Raw genomic sequence first — 21,670 nt, forward strand, 5'->3', positions numbered from 1 at the left:
TCCAACAATGTATAATAATCTATATTTTTTTCTGGCATCGCAGCCTCATGAGATGCTAAACACCGAGCCTGACATTTAGCACTAGAAAGACAGTAACGTTTCTGCCTCCTAGGGCGCTAAACGCCAAACAAATTTGGCGTTTACCACCAGTAGCACGGATCCAACTTTAAGGAAAGGACTTCATTAGTTAAATTTGGGTCATATTTATCTTATTTTATTTTGTTTTACTTTTTTTTTTTTCCCAAACAATCTTTTGGGCTTTAGATATGTGAAAAATGAAGCAACTTGTCTACCTAATTACTTGTAATGTAACTACTGACAAATCCTTTCATAAAAGTTTAAATATTGTAAGCACATAAATGTTGAAATCACATAAGCAATTAGCTGTATATTTCAGCTTTAAATGTGATTTCTGGGCTGCGAATATCATCCTGGCTTTGAATTAATCTGATCTCTAGACTGGTTGACCGGGGATCATGACCTGCACTTTTGTAGTCATTGAGTGTCCTTTGCAAAAGAGCCTGCAAACATGGGCAATACTTGCATCATTTATCAATTATCATCAATTGTCATTGTTCGAAAGTTGACGGCTTCATCAATCATCATGAATGTCAAAAGTTTGAAAATCTGAAAATTGATATCCTCAATTGACTAGACGGCAATAAATTGGTCAAAGAAGTCAAATGCTAAAAGAACTTCCATCACTCCACCAGTATTTGCACACCATCATCAGAGGAGGAAGAAAAGAGTACGCTTAAAGTAACATGTGAAGAAAATGAATACCTGCAAGCTTGATACTGCAAGTTCTGCAGTAATCTCAAGGTTGTCAGGGTATTTCTGCAATGCATAAAGACATACAGCTCGTTACTATTATGGTCATGGGTATAATTGGAAGGCTCTATAACTATAACCATAACTCCTAAGCAAAGGTATTACATTACTCCAACCAAGAAGAAGTGCAGTCATGAGATCTCCCGTTCCCTACAAGCAAAAAACAAAATTGAAATTTTGGTTACTGAAAGTTTGAAAGCTGAATTGGATTTGATAAATGTCTTACTGTCGAAAGAGCACCTGGTCAAATGGATAAACAATTAAATGGCAAGTGAATGAATTAATGAAAAATGAAATCCACTACATTGTGGTAGCTAGTTGCAAAGCAATAACATGGTGTGTTTGTCTACAAAAATAAGACAAAGGTGTCTGTGGGGATGTACATGATGAACAGGTCTCTGTATTTCAGTCATATTTAGAAAAATAGAGAGATACTTCGATAATCACATAAGAAAGGCAAACATTGATTAATAAAAGCTGAACTCGATCCAAGTTTGGCTTCACAAAAGCTTTAACATTCATAGATACATAACAATCAAACTTATCAAAAACTGAACTATACCGTAAAGTAAGCTGGTATTTTTGGAATCACAATCTTAAATTGTTTGGGAGGCTTTCCCTGTCACAAACAAATAAAACTAAGCGGTCACTGAAGAATATGCAGTATACAGAAGTGAAACCAGTATTTAAAACTAAAGTAGTTCTACAGAAAAATGAATTTAGACAAGCAACCATATTATGAAAGGTCAATATGAAAATTAAGAAAACTTGATTCACAATGTTGCTCATATCTAAAAGTGAAACCAGAAATAGAAAATTTGGATCAAATTACATTCAAGTGAAATCTAGCCCACCTTTTCCTTTTCATGGCTGCCAATGAGAAGAAGAGTCCCGTCTATATTTATACTTGTTATTACAACCTGAAGGGTCATATATATTAGCTAAATGTTTGAGAACTTAAATTGCAATTTTCAGAACAATTGACAAGTTCATTATAATTTGTAACACTTAGGCATATACTATTTCTTGGAATTAAAAAAAAACAGTGAAAAAGAGAACACTTCGAAAAGAATATCTAAAACTTTAGAACAATAAACCTCAAACTTTGAACTATGTGTCTATGAGAGTAAATGCAAGTTGCCTATAAAAATAGAGGTGCATCACATTAGGCTAACACGATATCTGACCTCTCAAATGATGTTTCAAAATTTTATTTTTTTAAGAAATAAAAGCCACAATTTTCATTGGAGCAAGAGACCTAAATCATTTTTACGTTAACAAAGAAATATGACAATTAAAAAAATAATGAGATATCTTGTTATGTGGGACTTTGAGCACCCCATAATACCCAAGTCCCTGACATATCATCATCATCATCATCATCATCATATCATCATTACTAAAATTTAATTTTAATGCATTAACATTGTAAATTTTTTTTCAGTATCATCAAATTATTTTCATTGAGAAGATTTAACTACTAGTGTGAAAGATAACTACGTTTATTAACGTGGCAATATATGATTGAATGTATGTGTGAAATTAAAATGTAATATTGACAATGCATGGAAATTTAATGAAATAAAGGAGGGAGATAACGATCCAATTTAAAGTTTAGTCAAAAGCAAAATGCAATTGAGTATAGATGGTTTGATCCAACAATCCTAAAAGCAGATGAGCATTATCTGTAATGTGTAATCCATGTCTTGCCATTCAGTGAAATATTGATGGTGGAAGAGATGCCGAAGTTATGTGGTTCCAGTTCTACCCAAAGGACTATCTAAATCAATAAATAATGAAATATGCATAGTTGCAACAGTACTGAATATTTCCCTTGTCTAAATAGGAGTTTTTCCATGTACAAATATAAAGATAAACCTTTGATGGTCCAGCCTCATGAAGAAAATTACAAGCTTTCCGGCCATCATCTTCAGATTGAATCCTACAATAAGTACAATGAATAAATATGCAGGTAAAACTGACATATTCGTATAGATACACAAACAGAATAAACAAGTAAAAATCTGATGGCATCAGTTGTGACAAAGAAGCAGCATAATAGTAACGAAATTCATAATGCCTTCAGCTGTTGAAACTAATTTTTCAAATTTCAATCACTAGAAAACATCTAATAAAAAGGAAAATGTGTATAACAAACTTGTTTTAAAGTTTAAACCCATTTAATTCTGAGAAAAATTACAACGCAACAGATGAATACATGTATCGGTGCATAATAATAACAAGAATAAATAATAATAAGTTGGACTCCCCTCTCCCTCTCAAACTAATACTACCAAGATAATAAATAATAACAACAATGACAAAGAAGTGAAAATGGAACCTTCGTTAGAAACTATTGCAAGTAAATCAAAACTGTTGTTGTACACCACACTACAAATAGAGTGCTGAATGCAAAATTTCAATGTATGTTCATATCCTGATCCTGATCATAAAAAAATTAATCTACTTCTATAGACAAAAATTGATTATGAAGTTTCATACTTCAAAAACAAAAAGGGAACTAATCTTATACCACCTATAGAGTGGTAGACATTGAAACAAACAAACCAAAAGAAAGAAAACTATATAACAGGAGGGGAACAAAAGGCTTCATGCAACCTTAATTGTGGGATAATTACCTGAATCCTGTTAGTAGTTCTGCTTCAAACTGGTTAGGAGTTAACATTGAAGCTACTGGAACAACCTGCCAAAATGTGTTATTCAAATATGTAGTTTTGAAATTAAAAATAAGAAAGGTAACATGGAAAGGAATTTTGCTTGAATCTTTTCATAACTAGGAACCCAGTACTAGTGCATTAAAATATAGTTTTCAATTATTGGTAACTGAGCTAAAAGATTTATATTCTTTAAACTTGATGCATTGTATATATTATTTGCACATGAACGCCTGCAGAAACATCTTTGTTAACCAGTCTTACCCTTTCACGATAGACTGATATTAGCTCTTGAGGAACATAAAGTTTTCCTTCGTCACCCATCACTGGATCACAAACTGACAATGAAACACAAATTCTTTAACTGAAAATATACAAATTTGTTTAAATAATTCAAGTCAACTCAGATTACCCAAGCTTCAAATACAACCCATCATCAGGGAATGGAGAAAAAAAGAGATTCCAGTCCAGTACCAAAACAGAAAAATTAAGTCGTATTTTACAGTCTTAACATACCACTAACGAGTGAAAATTGCAATAAAACATTCGAGTAATGTTGGGGCAGGGAATGGAGAAAAAAAGAGATTCCAGTCCAGTACCAAAACAGAAAAATTAAGTCGTATTTTACAGTCTTAACATACCACTAACGAGTGAAAATTGCAATAAAACATTCGAGTAATGTTGGGGCAGTTCGGAACAAACTGTAGTTGACACTAATAAAGAAAAAGCAAAGTCCCTTCTAGCTACAACAGTATGTAAATTTCCTTTTTTGTTTCTCACTTTTCCTCTGAGGACATGAGCTATGTCCTCCATTCTTTACTTTAATTAATATCTAAATATTCATAAAAGCTAGACCACTATAAGATGGTCACATGCTAAAATAAACCCGAAAATGATAAACAATCATATCAAAACATTTTATAAGGCCAAAATAGGAAAACTTATCCTATCTTGTAAAGTTCTATTGGTGTGTGAACACAGCACTAAAAGTCTTACCATATATAAGTTTCGGGTTTACTGAGCGAAGCTTGCTAACAACTTCTAATACAGTGTCTAAAAAAGAGACTGAACCGATATAACCTGAAAATATAGAAATTATATCAGATAGAAGTAAGGAAAATAGGGAACAAAAAAAAAACACAACAAATTGGCTGGCGAGTAAGCTCTGACAAAAACACATTACCGCACAAAAATACAGCACAAATAGAATAACAACTAGTGTGGTTACAAAACTCTACATGTCTCACCTGTTAATAAATGAGTATAGTACAACAAATCATTTCCTTCAAGACCTTCTATTAGTTCCCAGAGTTGTTGTCCATTCAAAACCTGACCCTTAAAAGTAGGGTATCCTGCATTATAGTCCTCAAATCCATTTAACAAAAAACTTCACCTTAAATTTTAACGAGGATACCAATACCATCCTTGAAACTTATTCAGAATGACAGATACAACATCGCACCCTATTATGTATGATAGGCTTCAGAGCGAAATAGAAGCAGCTTGCCTGTATGATTAGAGAACTGCACAGAGTTAATCGGATCCACATCATAGCCCAATAGTTGCAGAGGGAAGACAGCTGATTTATTACCAACATACCCCTGAGAAGAACAACACAAAAAATGACCATGATGTCAAGCTAGCTAGTTACTCAACCATCTCTATGCATGCAACAAACAACAACATTCAGAATTATTGTATTGGCAACACCAAACTTGGTAGAACTAGAATTTGAGTGCCAATAAAGTTAAAATTCTTTTAATCATTCACCATGTGTCCAATCATTGACCAAAGCATATTTGATTTGAATTTGATCACCAAGAAACTAATAGCACCTAAACATCATAGTATCTTGCTACTGCTAACGAGCTAAGAGCGCATTTGACGAATTATTATCACTGAATAAGTAACATGATGAAGCAAAATCCAAAATGAAAGGGAAAAACCGAAGAAATGAAAAGCACCTGAACGGTGTGAGATTGAATGCTGAGAACTCGACCAGTCTCCGAGGGAAGAACCAGTGAAAGGATTGGAGGCGCCATCTGTGAAGTTCTCGGGTTTCTTCTCTCCCGTAGAAATTGAAATAACAGAATGTTAAATTAAATTCACAAGAGAGCGAAATCAATTGCAGGATATGAAAATTAAAGAGTGACTGCAAGAATGTAAGTACATAACGAGAGAAAATTTGATTTAACCAGAAAACGTGAGTTTTAGGGGAGAATCTGAGTGGTGATGAGTTGATTAGCAGAGATTGCAACAACATCGAAGAAGAGCTTGATGCTGATGTAAATGTCCCCGAGTCACTTTTTGCATTCTATTATTATATTCATTCATTCATCTTATTTTATTCTTTTTTAATAATGAATTAAAAAAATTACATACTAATTACTGATTACTTATCTAAAAGATTTTAATCCCTATTTTAAATTGAGATTTTGGTAATTCTGAGGATTGGAATTCATTATTACGATAAGTTGTTGGTGAAAGTATGAAAGTGCCACTGGTGTCGTGTGGTGCAGTGTGGCTGCAGATATGCTTACTTCAAGCATGATGAATACACAGCCAAATTTCATTGCTCCATTTTTGGCCTTTGGATCAGATTGCGGGGAATAACTCAACAAAACCATTCATTGACTTGAATCAAGAACATAAATAAGTTAACAATATTTTGAACCTTTCTTGTTGGACTTGCCAATGAAATAAATAAACAAAAGGTGTTTTCTTCTTGGACGTTTAAGAGAGAATAGGAGACGAGAAATAGTGTTATATTTTTCTCTTCATTCCGGAAAAAAAGGAGAAACTAGTTTTTTTATTAGACATATTTATCTTTATTAGACCAATAGTATGAATCCATTTTTATCCTCACCACCTTCAGTTAAGAGTACCGATTCATCCAATATCACTCCTCTCACTACACCCATCTGATAGTGTGAGCAACAATGCAAAGGAGATAAAATTATTACAAACTTTGCCAAGTAAAAAAATTAACAAGCATGACTTAGTAATGATCAAATACACGTTATCAAAGTTTTTCCAATCAATCTATTATAAATTTTCAAAAAGAATGAAATGAAAATGCACTATATTTATCCAGCATATATTCTATATAGGATATAAACAATGGTCTAAATACCAACTTTTCTTTAAGTTTCGATGCATCCAGAAAGTCCACGGTCCCCAGATTCCACACCTGAAGGCTCCGCAACCCCCCCCCCCCCAAAAAAAAACACACACACAAAAAAACCCCCAAAAAAAGTTTCCTGTTTACTATGACATGATTAATTGCAATATTGCATAGTCTCTTCCATTACCTATTTTATTTCATATATCATCAAGGTTGAGCAGATCTCTAGAGGGGAAAAAGGCATTTAATGAAATCGGTAGATTACAAGTTTAAAATTTTGGAAACAGACCCAAGTTGACATTAGGAATTTGTTTATTAATGAACATGGCACTGGGAGTGTGAATGCGACCCAAGAAAAATAACCTCAAATAGAACGTTGTGGATGTAACATAGAATACAGAGAGAAATAGCAACGTGTAAAGTTAAAAAAACCAAACATGCATGCAAAATTGGATGAGGAAATCATGGAAAGGGTGAAGAATTACCGAAGACCTGGTTCAGATTTGAATTTGTCTCTGCGATATGAGAAAGTTATGTATCCTAATAGGTAGCTGGAATTGCGAGGGATGCGTTCTGAGTACGAAGCTGCAAATCACAAACTAAAGTGAAAAAAGGGAGGAAATCAGTGAAATAAAGAAGAGCACGAAGAAGATGTTGAGGGACGGCGAAGATTGAAGAACTCACGGCGACGGCAAAGAGTCTACGGCGGCACGGGTACGTTCGCACTACGCACAGAAAGTGGTGCTCAACAGAGAGAGATGGCTCGGAGACAGAGGCGTTTTTGACGACGAGAAAGAGGCGGCCGACGACGGCGAGGACAGAGACGGGCTTCACGGCGAGCACAGAGTAGCGGCGGCTGTTTGCTCTGATATGGTTAGGGATTTTGCCATTTGGTTAGACTGAGAGCGAGACAGAAGGGAGAGGGGGATTGGGGATTTTTTTTTTTAATAAATAAAATAAACTAAAATAAATTATTTGTAGCATTTTTTACAAAAATTTATATCATATACTTACTTCGTTTACGGTATAAACGAAATAATAATGTACATATTTTATTTACACTGTGAACAAAATAATACTAAAAATAGATGATATATATATTTCGTTTATACAGTAAATAAAATAGGTATATTATTATAAAAAATTATTTTTTATTTTTATTTTAATCTAATTTTTAAAAATTATATATTAAAATTACTACTCTACATATTTAAAATTAGTGATTTAAAATTGTCCATTTGAAATGGTACATTATTTTTTAATAACCAACTTATTTAAATTAGAACTCAAAAAAGAATACATAAAAAATAGATTAATTAGATTGATTTAAATTTAAAATAAGGTTTTGCGAAGAATAAAAATTATGTGTAAAAATTGAAACATTGATAATGTGAGAGAATATAGGCATGAGAAATTATGTGATGAGGATAACGTGGTCTGTATTTTGACGAGCAGAAACGGAATTATTCTCTTAAGGCCGTTAAAATGGGCCATCGGCTCAGTCCGTTTACCAATTTAAATAAGTGGACTTTGTTTCTAAAGTTAAATTTGTTTAAATTTTAGGTTAAACGGGTTGAGTTTGATTAACCCGAAAAAAATGACCCATTAACTAAAAGATATTGTTTGTTTAAGGATTTTGATTTTAAAGTGATATTTTTATCAAAATATTTTTCAAAAAATAAAATAAAAAGATAAATAGGCTGGTCCATTTAACTTATCAGACTGATCATAAACGATTCGAGCTGAAAAATTATGGTCTATAAATAAAGCGGGTTTAAAACGGTCCAACCCATTTAACCCGCATAGTTAACGGGCCGTGCTTAAATGAGTTAGACTAGCCCATTTGACAACCCTATTTTCTCTCACTCTTTTCTGTTTTATTTATTCCATCAACTTCACGTTTGTTTTAATATAATAATTGTTTATAACTGATATTCTCACGTATTAAAGGCTTTTTCTCATCATGTAACATGAACATGTACAACTTTATTTTTTTAAAAATTTAAATCAATCTAATTTGATTTATTTTGTTATGTACTCTTTTTTTAGTACTAATTCAAATGGTTTGATTTTTAAGAAAATAATATGCTAAATAATTTTAAATCACTAATTTTAAATACGTAAAGTAAAATATAACTTTTAAAAATTACAATAATTTAAAAAAAATAAATTAATATTGTCTTAATCGTAATTTTTTTATAATAATACACATATTTTATTTGTAGTGTAAACAAAATATATATCATCTACTTTATTTTGTTTATACGGTAAACGAAATAAAAAATACGATAAATTTTCGTAAAAATATTATAAATTATTTATTTTAATAAAATAAAATATTTTATTTATTAAAAAAAATCCGAAAGTCTTCTTAAACCAAAACGATGCGGTTTATGTTGAATAAAAAAACCAAATCTTCAAAAACCTTAATCGGTTCAATCAATTCATCAATTAATTACTAATTCGACCAATCTTTTTACTAGTTTTTTACAGATAAATTTTAAAGAATCGGCTAACTGATCAATTTTCAATTAATTCGGTCAAATTAATCGGTTCCCTCCAATTTCCAAAATCTTGATTTATAGTCATGTTGACAGATAGGATAATTAAATTTCCAACTAAAGAAGCTTGCCCAGGAGGCCACAAGGTGCTCGCGCGTTTTATTATTTTATAAACTTTTATAATATAATATGGGAAGTGCTAGGGGAACAATGAAAATTTTGAACAACATGAACAACCATCAATCAAATAAAAATACAGTACACTCTAATTTAATGCTATTAATTAAATTTACTCTTTTAACCCTATTAATTCACATTGTTTATACATTATTCAAAAATCTTGTTAATTACCTATACTTTTCCATATAATATAAGATGACTAGCGTGATCAAAATGATAGACTGCATAGCATATTTTTCAGTGTTAGATTGAATTTTCTGTTTTGAAAAATTTTTAAAGTTAGTAATTTTTAATATTTTTTATTATTTAATTAGTATAAATATTAAATTATTATTTTATTAATTAATATATATAAATTTTAAAAAATATAAATATAAATTATATTAATTTATGAATATAAAATATATTAATTTATATATATAAAATTTAAATATAAATATAATTTATACATTTTATATTTATAAAATATTTATAAATATAAATATAAATTATTATTAATTAAATATTAAAAATAATAATAATATTTATTGATTATATAGGATTATTCTTCTTTTATATATGTCTTCCTTTAACTTGCTTCAAATAACTGTACCTAGCGCTGTATTTTTTTTTTATTTTAAATTGTGGCTTTCTCCTATACTGCATCCATGGATGCATGATCTATTAGTTTAGAACACTACATACACACACTAAGGACTATGATGTGCAATTATATTATAAAAGTCCATCCAACTCACAATAGTTTTAACAATATTTAATTAAAAAATAATTTTGAATTGATATAATGTAAATAGTAATTATTTAACTAAAGTTAGATTAGAGTAAAAAAGATCACCACTCCGATTTTTTTGAATTTCTTCCCTCTGAATACAAATATTTTTACGTTAATTGATTTTAAAAATGTTTGCTTTTTATTTTATTAATATCAATTATGATATATGATTTTTTTAGTGTCATTATTTTTTATTTTATTAATTTTGATCCTATTTTTAAATTTTTTTATTTATTTATAATTAAAATTAAACTTTTTGTTCCATTACAAAATTTTTGTTTATTTATAGATGTTTTTTTTTCTATTTGTGGAGGTTTATAATTCCTACCAAATAGTTTGTGGAGAGTTTCTAAAACTCTCCAAAATTTGAGGTACCACGAGATCTTTTGTGGGATTTTTAAAAACCTCCACAATCTATTTAGTGGGAGGTTTTGTGTGTATTTAGTGGAGGTTTTAAATTGAATTTTTGTGGTGGTTTTAAATTACTTTTGTGGCAATTTAACTCCCCCCAAATTTGATTTTCTAATTTAACAAAAATTAACTATTTTGTAAGATTTTTAAACCTCCACAAATCCTATAATTATATATTTATTTTTAATTTCAAAACATTCATTAATCTCATCTCATTTACATACTTTTAAATTAAAAATTTATTTTTTAATATCAAAATTTAAAAATTAAATCTTTTATAACACAATTCCTCAATATATAAGACATAACTCTATATATAAAAAAAATCTCAATGTCATCAAACATTAGGAAAAATGATAGCCTAAAGATTGTGATATAAGATGGTAATACATGATGGTATTCTGGATATAAATGTTCCTGATGTCTGATAGCAGCCCTCAAGTTTTCTAATGTCTCTTGGTGGTATTCTGGATCTCTCCACGAGAAATCAAACCTTGCAACTAGTACATGGTAACAAAAGAAGAATGAGATGATTGAAGCAGTGATTCCAAACAATAAAGGAAGAAAAGCAAACACAATTTTGTTCAACTCTAAATGCATTGTTAATTCTAAGCTTTTTAATAATATAGTAAGAAAATAAATGAATTAGTCGAAAATTATCATCTAATTGTTTTTTATCAATAGCTCTTTATCAATAGCTAAGAATCAATCAGGAAAATTTTGACAAATAACTAAATATATATACAATTAATTTTTCTAAACAAACATCAGAAAGAATCAAGGTTGCAATGGAGAATACCAAACATTAGATCAAGGCAATGCAAAATTGTGTCAATTGAAGGAGACTTTGGAACGACTGTGCCAACAATCTTAATCATAGTTGGAAAGAAACTCTGAAAAAAGTATTTTAAACACTTAAACCAAAATTCAAATAAGATTTATCACTAAGAAGACATTATTAGGAAGGGGTAAAATCATCTCAAAGTTTAATCGAAGACATTCATATTACTACTAGCAGGAAAAAGCACTAAAGTAGAACCATCAACACACACAACATGATGAAACTCCAAAATTTTCACACAACAATGTATCAACTTGTTTTCTCACAATCACAGTGCTTAAAAGAAGATCAGGTTACAAAACCATCACAACACCACACCATACACATCACAAATAAAACAACGAGAGTATTTTAAATAAAACAACCATATCTTGCAATTCTTTAGGTGCAAACCCATATCCATAGACTTCTTCTGTAAAATCTTAATGTCTGAACTAATGAAACCAATCTCAGCCTGATTAAAAAGTACAAAGAAAATATTTTATCAAACACCTAGAGTACAATAAAAGTAAATATCACAAAATACAAGAATTAACAAAATCCATAACTACCACAAGTAAGAAATCAACAATAGCAATTAAGAAAAATATAAAAAGGACATGAAAACATGAAATTGCATTAGAAGAAATCAAGATCCAACAATGGTTCATCGACATAAAAGAGAGCAAAATAAGAAATTAATAAGAGAAGTGACTAAACTAAAATGCTAGAATAAGTAAAACTAAAAGAAAACTAAAATGAAACAAGATTAAAATCTAGATAAAAAAGGAAATGGAAATAAGAACCCTAAATCTAAAGAGAGGAGAGAGCCTCTCTCTCTAGAATTCTACTCTAAAACATGATGAAAACTCAAATATGACTACTTGGTTCATTTTCTCTTCAATTCTTGGGTTCAATAGCATCAGAAATGAGTTGGATTGGGCCCAAAATGCCTCAGAAATCACTGGCCACGAGTTGCTCAAGATGGCCCACGCTGATCCTACGACGCGCATGATAAACCCCGATTTTGTGGTTTATCTTGTACTTAATTTGGGGGATTTTATCACCTTTTATCACATTTATTCAATGAAATAGCATGGTTTTGCAATTCTCCCTTGATTTGTGCTTAAATGTGAAAACATGCTTTTTAGGCCCTAAAATTGATTATTTTAATTCACTTTAATTCCATTCGATGCCTTGATATGTTTGTTGAGTGATTTCAGGTTCATAAGGCAAGTATTGGATGGAAGAAGTGAGGAGAGAAGCATGCAAAGTGGGAGAACTCACGAAGAAATGAAGGAACCGTAAAGCTATCAAGCCTGACCTCTTCGCACTCAATCGACCATAACTTGAGCTACAGAGGTCCAAATGAGGCAGTTCCAGTTGCGTTGGAAAGCTAACATCCGGGGCTTCGAAATGATATAAAATTTATTATATGTTGCTTTGCTTATAGGGGCGCGCACGCGCCACGTACGCGTGCGCGCCGATGCTGCTCGTGGCCCACTAAAGTGAAATCGCCCCCAGCGATTTCTGAAGCACTTTGGACCCAACCCAACTCATTTCTGATGCTATTTCATGTAGAATTCAAGCTTGGATAAGGAGGAAGCAATTGTTTGGTAGTATAGCATCATGTAGGTTAGTTTCTAGAGAGAGAAGCTCTCTCTTCTCTCTAGAATTAGGTTAGGTTAATCTCTTATAGATTTAAGTTCAATTACATGTTTTCATCTTGTTTCTTGTATGAATTCTTGCTTCTATTCTTTTATTCTCATGATTTGTAGTGTTAATTTTACTTTTATGTCTCTTTTATGTCTATGAATGCTCATGTTGAATTTGTTTATATTTAATGAAATTTAATGTTTGATGTTCTTTTAATTGATGATTTGAGTTGTTGATTTACTTTCCTTACAATTTGTAGTTGGTAGATTTATGATTCTTGCAATTTATGATGTTTACTTTTCTTACACTCTAGATGTTTGATAAAATGTTTCCTCTAGTTTTTGAGTAGTTCTCTTGACTCTTGGCCTAGGCTAAAGGAATTGAGTGACCTTGAGTCATTGGGTCTCATTGAATTGGTGAATTGTGAACCCTTGGTGATTAATTTGATACTCATTGATGCCAACCCACTACTAATCTAATTAGTAGGTAGGTTGGGACTTATGGGTTGATGTGATCAAGCCTATTTGACGTACTTCAAGTCTAGGAGTAGATATTACGTACTTAAGGCTTTGGAAGTAGACTTAATAGGTTGGCCTCACATAATTATCAATATATGGTTTGTAGACAAGCATGGTGATCTCAATTACCTATGTCTAGCCAAGAGTTCTTTCCATTTCTTTTATTAGTTCTTGTTATTTTACTTTCTTGTCATTTACTTTTCTTGTCAAATTCCAAATCAAACCCCCCTTGCATCTTCATAGCCAATAATTGACCACTTCATTGCAATTCCTTGTGAGACGACCCAGAGTCTAAATACTTCGGTTATAAATTCATTGGGGTTTGTACATGTGACAAAACCAAATTTTAATTTGATGTGAGAGTTGTTTGTTGGTTTGGAGCTATACTTACAACGAAGTAACTCCTTTCTTTAGGAAGAAAATCTAGACCGACGACGATTCTCTCTATCAAATTAATGAGTAGAGTCATATTGCATTTAGTTGTATGCATGTAGATAGGTGCATATAGTTTATTTGTATTGAATAAATGTTCATACCCTTTTCTTGTGCTTCTTTATTCTTAGCATGAGGACATGCTTGGTTTAAGTGTGGGGAGATTTGATAAACCCCAATTTCGTAGTTTATCTTGTGCTTAATTTGTGTGGTTTTATCAACTTTTCTCACATTTATTCAATGAAATAGCATGGTTTTGCAATTCTCCCTTGATTTGTGCTTAAATGTGAAAACATACTTTTTAGGCCCTAAAATTGGTGATTTTAATTCACTTTAATTCCATTCGATTCCTTGATATGTTTGTTGAGTAATTTCAAGTTCATAAGGCAAGTATTGGATGGAAGAAGTGAGGAAAAAAGCATGCAAAGTGGGAGAACTCATGAAGAAATGAAAGAACTGCAAAGTTGTCAAGCCTGACCTCTTCGCATTCAATCGACCATAACTTGAGCTACAGAGGTCCAAATGAGGCAATTTCAGTTGTGTTGGAAAGCTAACATCCGGGGCTTCGAAATGATATAAAATTTGCCATATGTTGCTTCGCATTTACAGGCGCACATGTGCCATGTATGCGTGCGCACCGATGTTGCACGTGGATCCATTTTGGGCAACTCATTGGGGGCGATTTCTGAAGTATTTTGGGCCTAATTCAACTCATTTCTGATGCTATTGAACCCAAGGATTGAGGAGGGAATGAACCAAGTAGTCATAGTTTAGTTTTCATCATGTTTTAGGGTAGAATTCTAGAGAGAGAGGCTCTCTCCTCTCTCTAGATTTAGGATAGTAATTAGGGTAAAATTAGGTTAATCTCTCTCAAATTTGTCTTTCAATTCTTGTTTTTATTTCAACTCTCTTTATATTTTAGTGTTCTATTGTCTTAATCTTCTTAGTTTCTCTTGTTAATTTCTTATTTTGCTCTCTTTTGTGTTGATGAACCATTGTTGGATCTTGATTTCTTTTAATGCAATTTTATGTTTCCATGTCTCTTTTATGTTTATCTTTATTATTATTGTTGATTTCTTATTCATGTTGGTTATGGATTTCCTTTAATTCTTGCATTTTATGATGTTTACTTTTCTTGCACACTAGGTGTTTGATAAAATGTTTCCTCTAGTTTTTGAGTAGTTTTCTTGACTCTTGGCCTAGGCTAAGGGAATTGAGTGACCTTGGGTCATTAGGTCTCAATGATTTGGTGATTTGAGAACCCTTGGTGATCAATTTGATACTCATTGACACCAACCCACTACTAATCTAATTAGTAGGTAGGTTGGAACTTATGGGTTGATGTGATCAAAGCCATTTGACGTACTTCAAGTCTAGGAGTAGATATTACGTACTTAAGACTTTTGGAAGTAGACTTAATGAGCTTGGTTCCTCATAATTGTCAATATATGGTTTGTAGACAAGGATGGTGATCTCAATTACCTATGTCTAGCCAAGAGTTCTTTTCCCTTATTTTGTTAGTTAATTGTTCATTTACTTTTCTTACCATTTAATTTCTTGCAAAAATATAAAATCAAAACCCATTACCCCCTTTGTAGCCAATAATTAAACATTTCATTGCAATTCCTTGTGAGATAACCCGGAGTTCAAATACTTCAGTTAATTCTTATTTGGGGTTTGTTACTTGTGACAACTCAAATTTTTGTATGAAAGGATTAGTGATTGGTTTAGAAACTATACTTTACAACGAGAATTAATTTGTGAAATTCTAAACCGTCAAAGATTCGTTCATCAGCGCACGCATGGGGATGCGTGCGCATCACCTAACTACAAGGCAACTATGGCAAATTTTATATCATTTTGAAGCCCCAGACGTTAGCTTTTCAACACAACTAGAACCGCCTCATTTGAACCTCTGTAGCTCAAGTTATAATCATTTTAGTACGAAGAGGTCAAGATTGACAGCTTAGCAATTCCCTCATTTCTTCATGAGTCCTCCCACTTTGCATGCTTTTATTTCATTCCTTCAATCCAATCTTTGCCTTCTAAACCTAAAATCACTTAACAAACATATCAAGGCATCAAATGGAATTAAAGTGAATTAAATTTAGCTATTTTAAGGCCTAAAAAGCATATTTTCACACTTAAGCACAAATTTAGGGAGAATTACAAAACTATGCTATTTCATTGAATAAATATGAGAAAAATTGATAAAATCTCCTAAATTAAGTACAAGATAAACCACAATTTGAGTTTATCAAACCTTCCCACACTTAAACTAAGCATGTTCTCATGCTAAGAATAAAGAAGGACAAAAAAAAGGGTATGAACATTTATTCAATGCAAATAAACTATATGCTTATATCCACATGCATGCAACTAAATACAAAGTGATTCTACCTACTTGGTTAAAAATTAATCAATCTCCAAGAACATATATAAGCAAGTAGGGTAAAGATAGTATGATGATTCATGAATCCCACCAATTCAAATATCAAAATGAAGTTCAAATAGACTTGCAGGAAGAAAGCTCATGAAAGCCGGGAACAAGGAATTGAGCATCGAACCCTCACCGGAAGTGTATCCGCTCTAGTCGCTCTAGTGTATAGGGTTGATTCACTCAATTCTCCTCTAATCATATTTTCCGTGATTTGTTTTTCATCTAACAATCAACAATTATTCAATGCATGCATACATTCATCATGAGGTCTTATTTATAGGTTGTAATGAGGCTAGGGTAAAGGTAAGGATGCATATGGTCAAGTGAGCTTGAAATTTGAATCTTTGATTAACCTAAGCTCTCACCAAACATATATAATAACCTATACAATTCTAATACAATACCTAACTATCCATGATTTCCACTTTTTCACATACTCATGCATTCTCTTTAATTCACATTCCATATGCATTGTTATTGTTACTTTACTTTGGGGCATTTTTCCCCCTTTTTATTGCATTTTTTTCTATATATTTTTGTTTCTTTTATTTTTCTATTTCTTTTTCTACATTTTTTTCACATTTTTTTTTTCATAACAAAGTACATACAAACGTATCAATGCATATGGTTTTACATATTTAATGCATAAGCACGTACCCAATCCCATGATTTTCAATAAAAATACAAAATACACTTTTACCTCAACCAATGTCCCAAGTTTTCTATACTCAAATGATACACACTCTCACTAGCCTAAACTAATCACAGATCCAAATTAAGGGGCATTTATTATTTTTCACTTAAGGCTTGTAATGTGCTAAAATTAAGAACAAATGGGATTAAATAGGCTCAAAATTTGGCTAACAATGGTTGATGAAAGGTAGGCTATTTAGGTAAGTGAGCTAAATGAAATGATGGCCTCAATCATATAAATGCATGTATACATGGAATAATGGACATAAAGAATCAAACAAATCAAAGATTACAATAATAGAAAGAGAATAATACACACAAGAATGAAAATAAGTGGTTATATGATGTGACCACGCAATTGGGCTCAAAACTCACATGCTTGTGTTCTTAGCTCAAAAACCATGTTCCAAAATAAATTCTTCAAGTAAGTTCAACAAAAAATTTTTTTCAAATTGGTAAGGTGCCCTAAAAACAGTTTCTTGGAAAAGAACTCATCACCCTACCCAAGTAGTCCTAACATAAAAAGAAGTGGTAAAATATATACAAATTCTAACTATCATGCAACCTATCATGTAATGCGACAACTAACTAACAAAGAAAATTAAGAATTGGTGTTGAAAAAGGAAATTGTTACCCATGGAGATCAGTCGGACGACCTCCCCACACTTGAAGATTACACCGTCCTCGGTGCATGCAAAGAAGAGCAAGGTGGACGGGTTACTACAACTGATGAGCTTCCTCAAAGGATTGTGCGGGTGAACTTGTTTGTTGCCCCATTTAGAAGCTTTTCCTTTTCCTTTTTTGGTGGCCAACCTAAAAGGAAAGAAAAAAAAAGAAAATTAAGCCTACAACAAAGATATCAAACCAAATAGAACATAGGCGAGGGCTAATGCCAAATAAGAGTAGGTTCTCACTACATGTTACCTACGCATGTAAGTGAGAGAGCAATATAGGCAAAGGGCATATCAACTAATACTTGATGCAATAGTAAAATCAGAGCATAAGCAAATGATATAAAGAGCATCAAGTTCAAGTAAGAATTGACACAAATAAGATTAGCGATAAACATGAGAGCATTTGGTCTCATCCTAACTCAATGATAATGAGGTACAAAAACAAAGAATAATGAGTTAGAAAGGACTAGGGTACTAATCTTGTGTGTGGAACAAATATTACAATTAATGCTAAACAAGTCACGAAGCATCAAAATAAAGCAAGAAATTCTCAACAAATAAGTAGGAGAATTCAACACCATTATTAAAATAAGAAATTTAGAAAAGAAAATAAGAACAAGCTATAAAAACAAAATTAAAATGCGATGAATAAAAGTATGCAAATGCAATAAACAAAAGAAATGAAAAATGAAAGAAAATAAAAAGTGAAATTTTTTTATATATATATAATAGGGTAGTAGTTGTGCTCCCCGCACAGTTCTCGCACAAATTTCGCACAATTCTCTGGTTTTTGCACCAGGAGTTGCGAAAGTGCAATCGACGCATAAGCGTGTGGTGACCTTTTTTTTTTTAAACAGAAACAGGACACTCTCCTAACCTATAAGCACTCTAAAGCAACCAAAATTCAAATTTAACAAAAATCTTTAAGTTTTTTTTTTTAATTTTCAAATACAAAACAAACAAAACTTACACTTCAAGCAAAATACAATTTAGCAACAACTATTCTACAACTTAAGGCATAAATCTAATCAAACAAACTAGCAACCAAAACACTAAAACAAGAGTATGCAAAGAAGAAAACTACCTAACAATGGCAACTCAATTCATTCATTCATTATATATACAAGAGATGGAAAGAGTTTACCATGGTGGGGTGTCTCCCACCTAGCACTTCTAGTTTAAGTCTTTAAGTTGGACAATTGGGAAGCTCCTTATCATGGCAGTTTATGCTTGACCTCATCTTGAAACTTCCACCAATCCTTGGACTTCAAGTAAGCTCCAAAATTCAAAATCAATGGCACCAAGCTTTGATGAAGTTCCACACAAGTTAAGGCTCCCAAAATTGGTCCTCATATATACCCAGATCCCAAATCTTTTTTCTACACCCATCTTCAAGTTGATCGTCATAATTCCAATTGGGTGAGAAGTGATCCGAATTCTCATGTAAGCACCAAAGCATCTTCCTAGACCCCTTTAGTTGAGAACTATACCAACCATTGCACTTAAACTTTAAGTTTCCAATCATAAGGAACCTTGATTGGCATTTTCACCCACTAACCAATTCTCTCCTACTATTGACTCCACAAAGAGCTCTATATAAGTTGCCAATCCATCTCAAGTAAGCCATATTCAAGTGAGAAAGTAAAGCTTAAGGATAAGAATTTTACCCACTTGAATGTTGTGTTGGATGGTGACTTAGGAAGGGATGGTCCAATGATCTTGCAAGTTCCACTGCCTTGTGCTCTTCTTTGACTACCTCCACCTCTTGGCAAGCTTTTTCAACTTCAATTCTTTACCCACCAACTTCTTCCACACATTCTTCATTGGTGGAGCTTGCCTCTTGATCATCCTCTTCCAATCTTTCATCATTCATACTATGTCTTGGAGGTTGCGCATTATCCTCCTCAACACCAAATTTAAGCTCATTGGAAGAAGGTTCAACCACTTCTTTTTCTTCTTCAACAATCTCTTCCTTCTCCACTTGTTGCAAGACATACCCCCTCTCCTTGTCCTCATGTTGGGATTCTAAAATCTCCTTCATACTCCACTCTTCGGTTGATTTCTCACATTCATCCGTGGAGGTGCTTTGCTTGTTGCATGAGTCCCATGAGTCCAAGGTGGCTTTAATTTTGGTAAGGTTAGCCATGATATCTTCGTATGTCTTTTGGGCTTCCTCTTGCTTTTTTTTACGGTTGATCCATTCCTAAACCCTAAACCCAGCACGTGACTCACTTAATGGAAATCGATGGGGGCGATTTCTGGGCCTCCAGAGCCCAGTTTTTGGACTTTCTAAAGCTGATTCTTCCTATATCTAAGAGGGCCTCACTCCATGTGAGGAGGGGGAGGGAGAAATTAGGGTTTAGTTTAGCATTATGTAGGTTGTCTTCTAGAGAGAGAAGCTCCCCCCTTCTCTCTAGAACTAGGATTTCTTAGTTTATTTTCTTTGTAATTTCTACTTTTAATTTTTGTTTTCATCTAATTTCTTCTACCTTTCTTTGTTCTATCGTCTTAATTTTCTTAGTTTATCTTGTTAATTTTTCATGTTGGTTATTTTTATGTTTAAGCACACTTTTGTTATTTTAATTTACATTTAATGTAATTTATGTTTCATGTCATTTATTGCTTAATTGAGTTGCTATGTTTACTTTCCTTGCTTGGTAGTGGTAGATTTTATTATTTCTTGTCAATTTATCATGCTTTCTTTTCATGCCCACCAAGTGTTTGATAAAATGCTTGGTTGGGTTCTTACTTAGTTCTTCTCACTCTTGGTTGAGAAATTTGGTGATTGGGTGAAATTGAGTTGTGGATGTCCATTCCGCATTGTGTGAGGATTGTTAATTGGTTTGGTTTCCCTTGACTCTAAGTGACCTACTAGTGTTGACTAGAATTTAGGGATTGGAATCAATTATGCCCTTTTGACTGATCTTCGATATAGGGTTGACTAATTGGGATTAATTTACACACAATTACCATGTTTATGGTCCATAATTAGGATAGGAATCCTAAATTCCCCAATTCTCACCAAGAGTCCTTTTTAGCACTTAATTTCCATTTTCATTGCTTTAGTTGCTCTCTTTTAATTCCTTGCATGCTCATTTAATTTTTTGCCATTTATATTCCTTGCATCTCTTGTCATCCCATGCTCTCTCATAACCAATAATTATACACTTAATTGCAATTCCTAGGGAAGACGATCCAAGGTTGAATTACTCTCGATCTCGGTTATTATAATTTGAATTTAAAACATTTGATTTGAGAAGTAATTGTTGGTTTAGACTATACTTTCAATGATGGAATTTTATTTTGTGAAAATATAGATCAACATAAATTCTCTTATTAGTACCTCCAAATTCACTTATATTTTTCAACTAATAATCATTCTAATAAAACTAGTTATGCAATATTTTTTCATATATAAATTTTTTTTATATAAAGATTTCATATTGTTTTAAAAATTTTGCAAGATTTTGAATATCAACAATCAATATAATCCAAATAAGACTTAACCCAATTTAAAAGCATTAGGTGTTATGCCGGTCAAAGTCAAATCCAGCAATATCCCCAAAGAGAAAGTCTAGGGAGTCAACAACACTTTTATTAAAATTTGGCCAGCACTTAACTAGAAAAAGAAAAGCGAGTAATCCCACACTATTGGATAAAATCTCACATCATTAAAAGCACTAATGATGACTAATTGATGACTAAAAATCACAAAATTTGCTGGTCTCCTAATACTCCTCATAAAAAATCATAATTGCCATGTCGTGTTAGAATAGCTACTACCACTTGTAATACACAAGGATTTTTCCAAAGAAGTTTGTGATTTTCCCAAAGAGCAGGACAAGATAAGATACTAAGAATAAGACATAAAAGATAGAGACACAGAATTTAATGTTTCTGTATTCTATTTGATAATAAAATAGAATAAATTATGAAAATATAA

At 32.2% G+C, this 21,670-nt stretch overlaps 1 protein-coding gene across 7 annotated transcripts; it reads right to left on the reverse strand.

Annotated features, from left to right (window-relative positions):
- Positions 1 to 301: 301 nt before the first annotated feature.
- Positions 302 to 7,607, reverse strand: LOC112754601 (pyridoxal kinase). Of its 7 annotated transcripts, none has more exons than XM_025802286.3 (14): positions 7,315 to 7,607; positions 7,116 to 7,215; positions 5,471 to 5,567; positions 5,014 to 5,107; positions 4,754 to 4,858; positions 4,503 to 4,586; positions 3,771 to 3,844; positions 3,471 to 3,535; positions 2,710 to 2,773; positions 1,686 to 1,751; positions 1,394 to 1,450; positions 937 to 981; positions 784 to 837; positions 302 to 521 (listed from the first exon to the last, which is right to left on the reverse strand). In XM_025802286.3, the coding sequence occupies exons 3-14, from the start codon at positions 5,546 to 5,548 to the stop codon at positions 381 to 383; spliced, it is 927 nt and encodes a 308-aa protein (XP_025658071.1). In that variant the 5' UTR covers positions 5,549 to 5,567; positions 7,116 to 7,215; positions 7,315 to 7,607; the 3' UTR covers positions 302 to 380. The 7 variants fall into 7 exon arrangements, with proteins under 7 accessions (XP_025658071.1, XP_025658070.1, XP_025658077.1 ...); XM_025802285.3 differs by having other exon boundaries at positions 7,116 to 7,229; XM_025802292.3 differs by having other exon boundaries at positions 7,123 to 7,215; positions 7,315 to 7,603.
- Positions 7,608 to 21,670: the final 14,063 nt, after the last annotated feature.

The sequence above is a fragment of the Arachis hypogaea genome, chromosome 16 (assembly GCF_003086295.3).
Source record: "Arachis hypogaea cultivar Tifrunner chromosome 16, arahy.Tifrunner.gnm2.J5K5, whole genome shotgun sequence".
Lineage (NCBI taxonomy): Eukaryota > Viridiplantae > Streptophyta > Magnoliopsida > Fabales > Fabaceae > Arachis > Arachis hypogaea.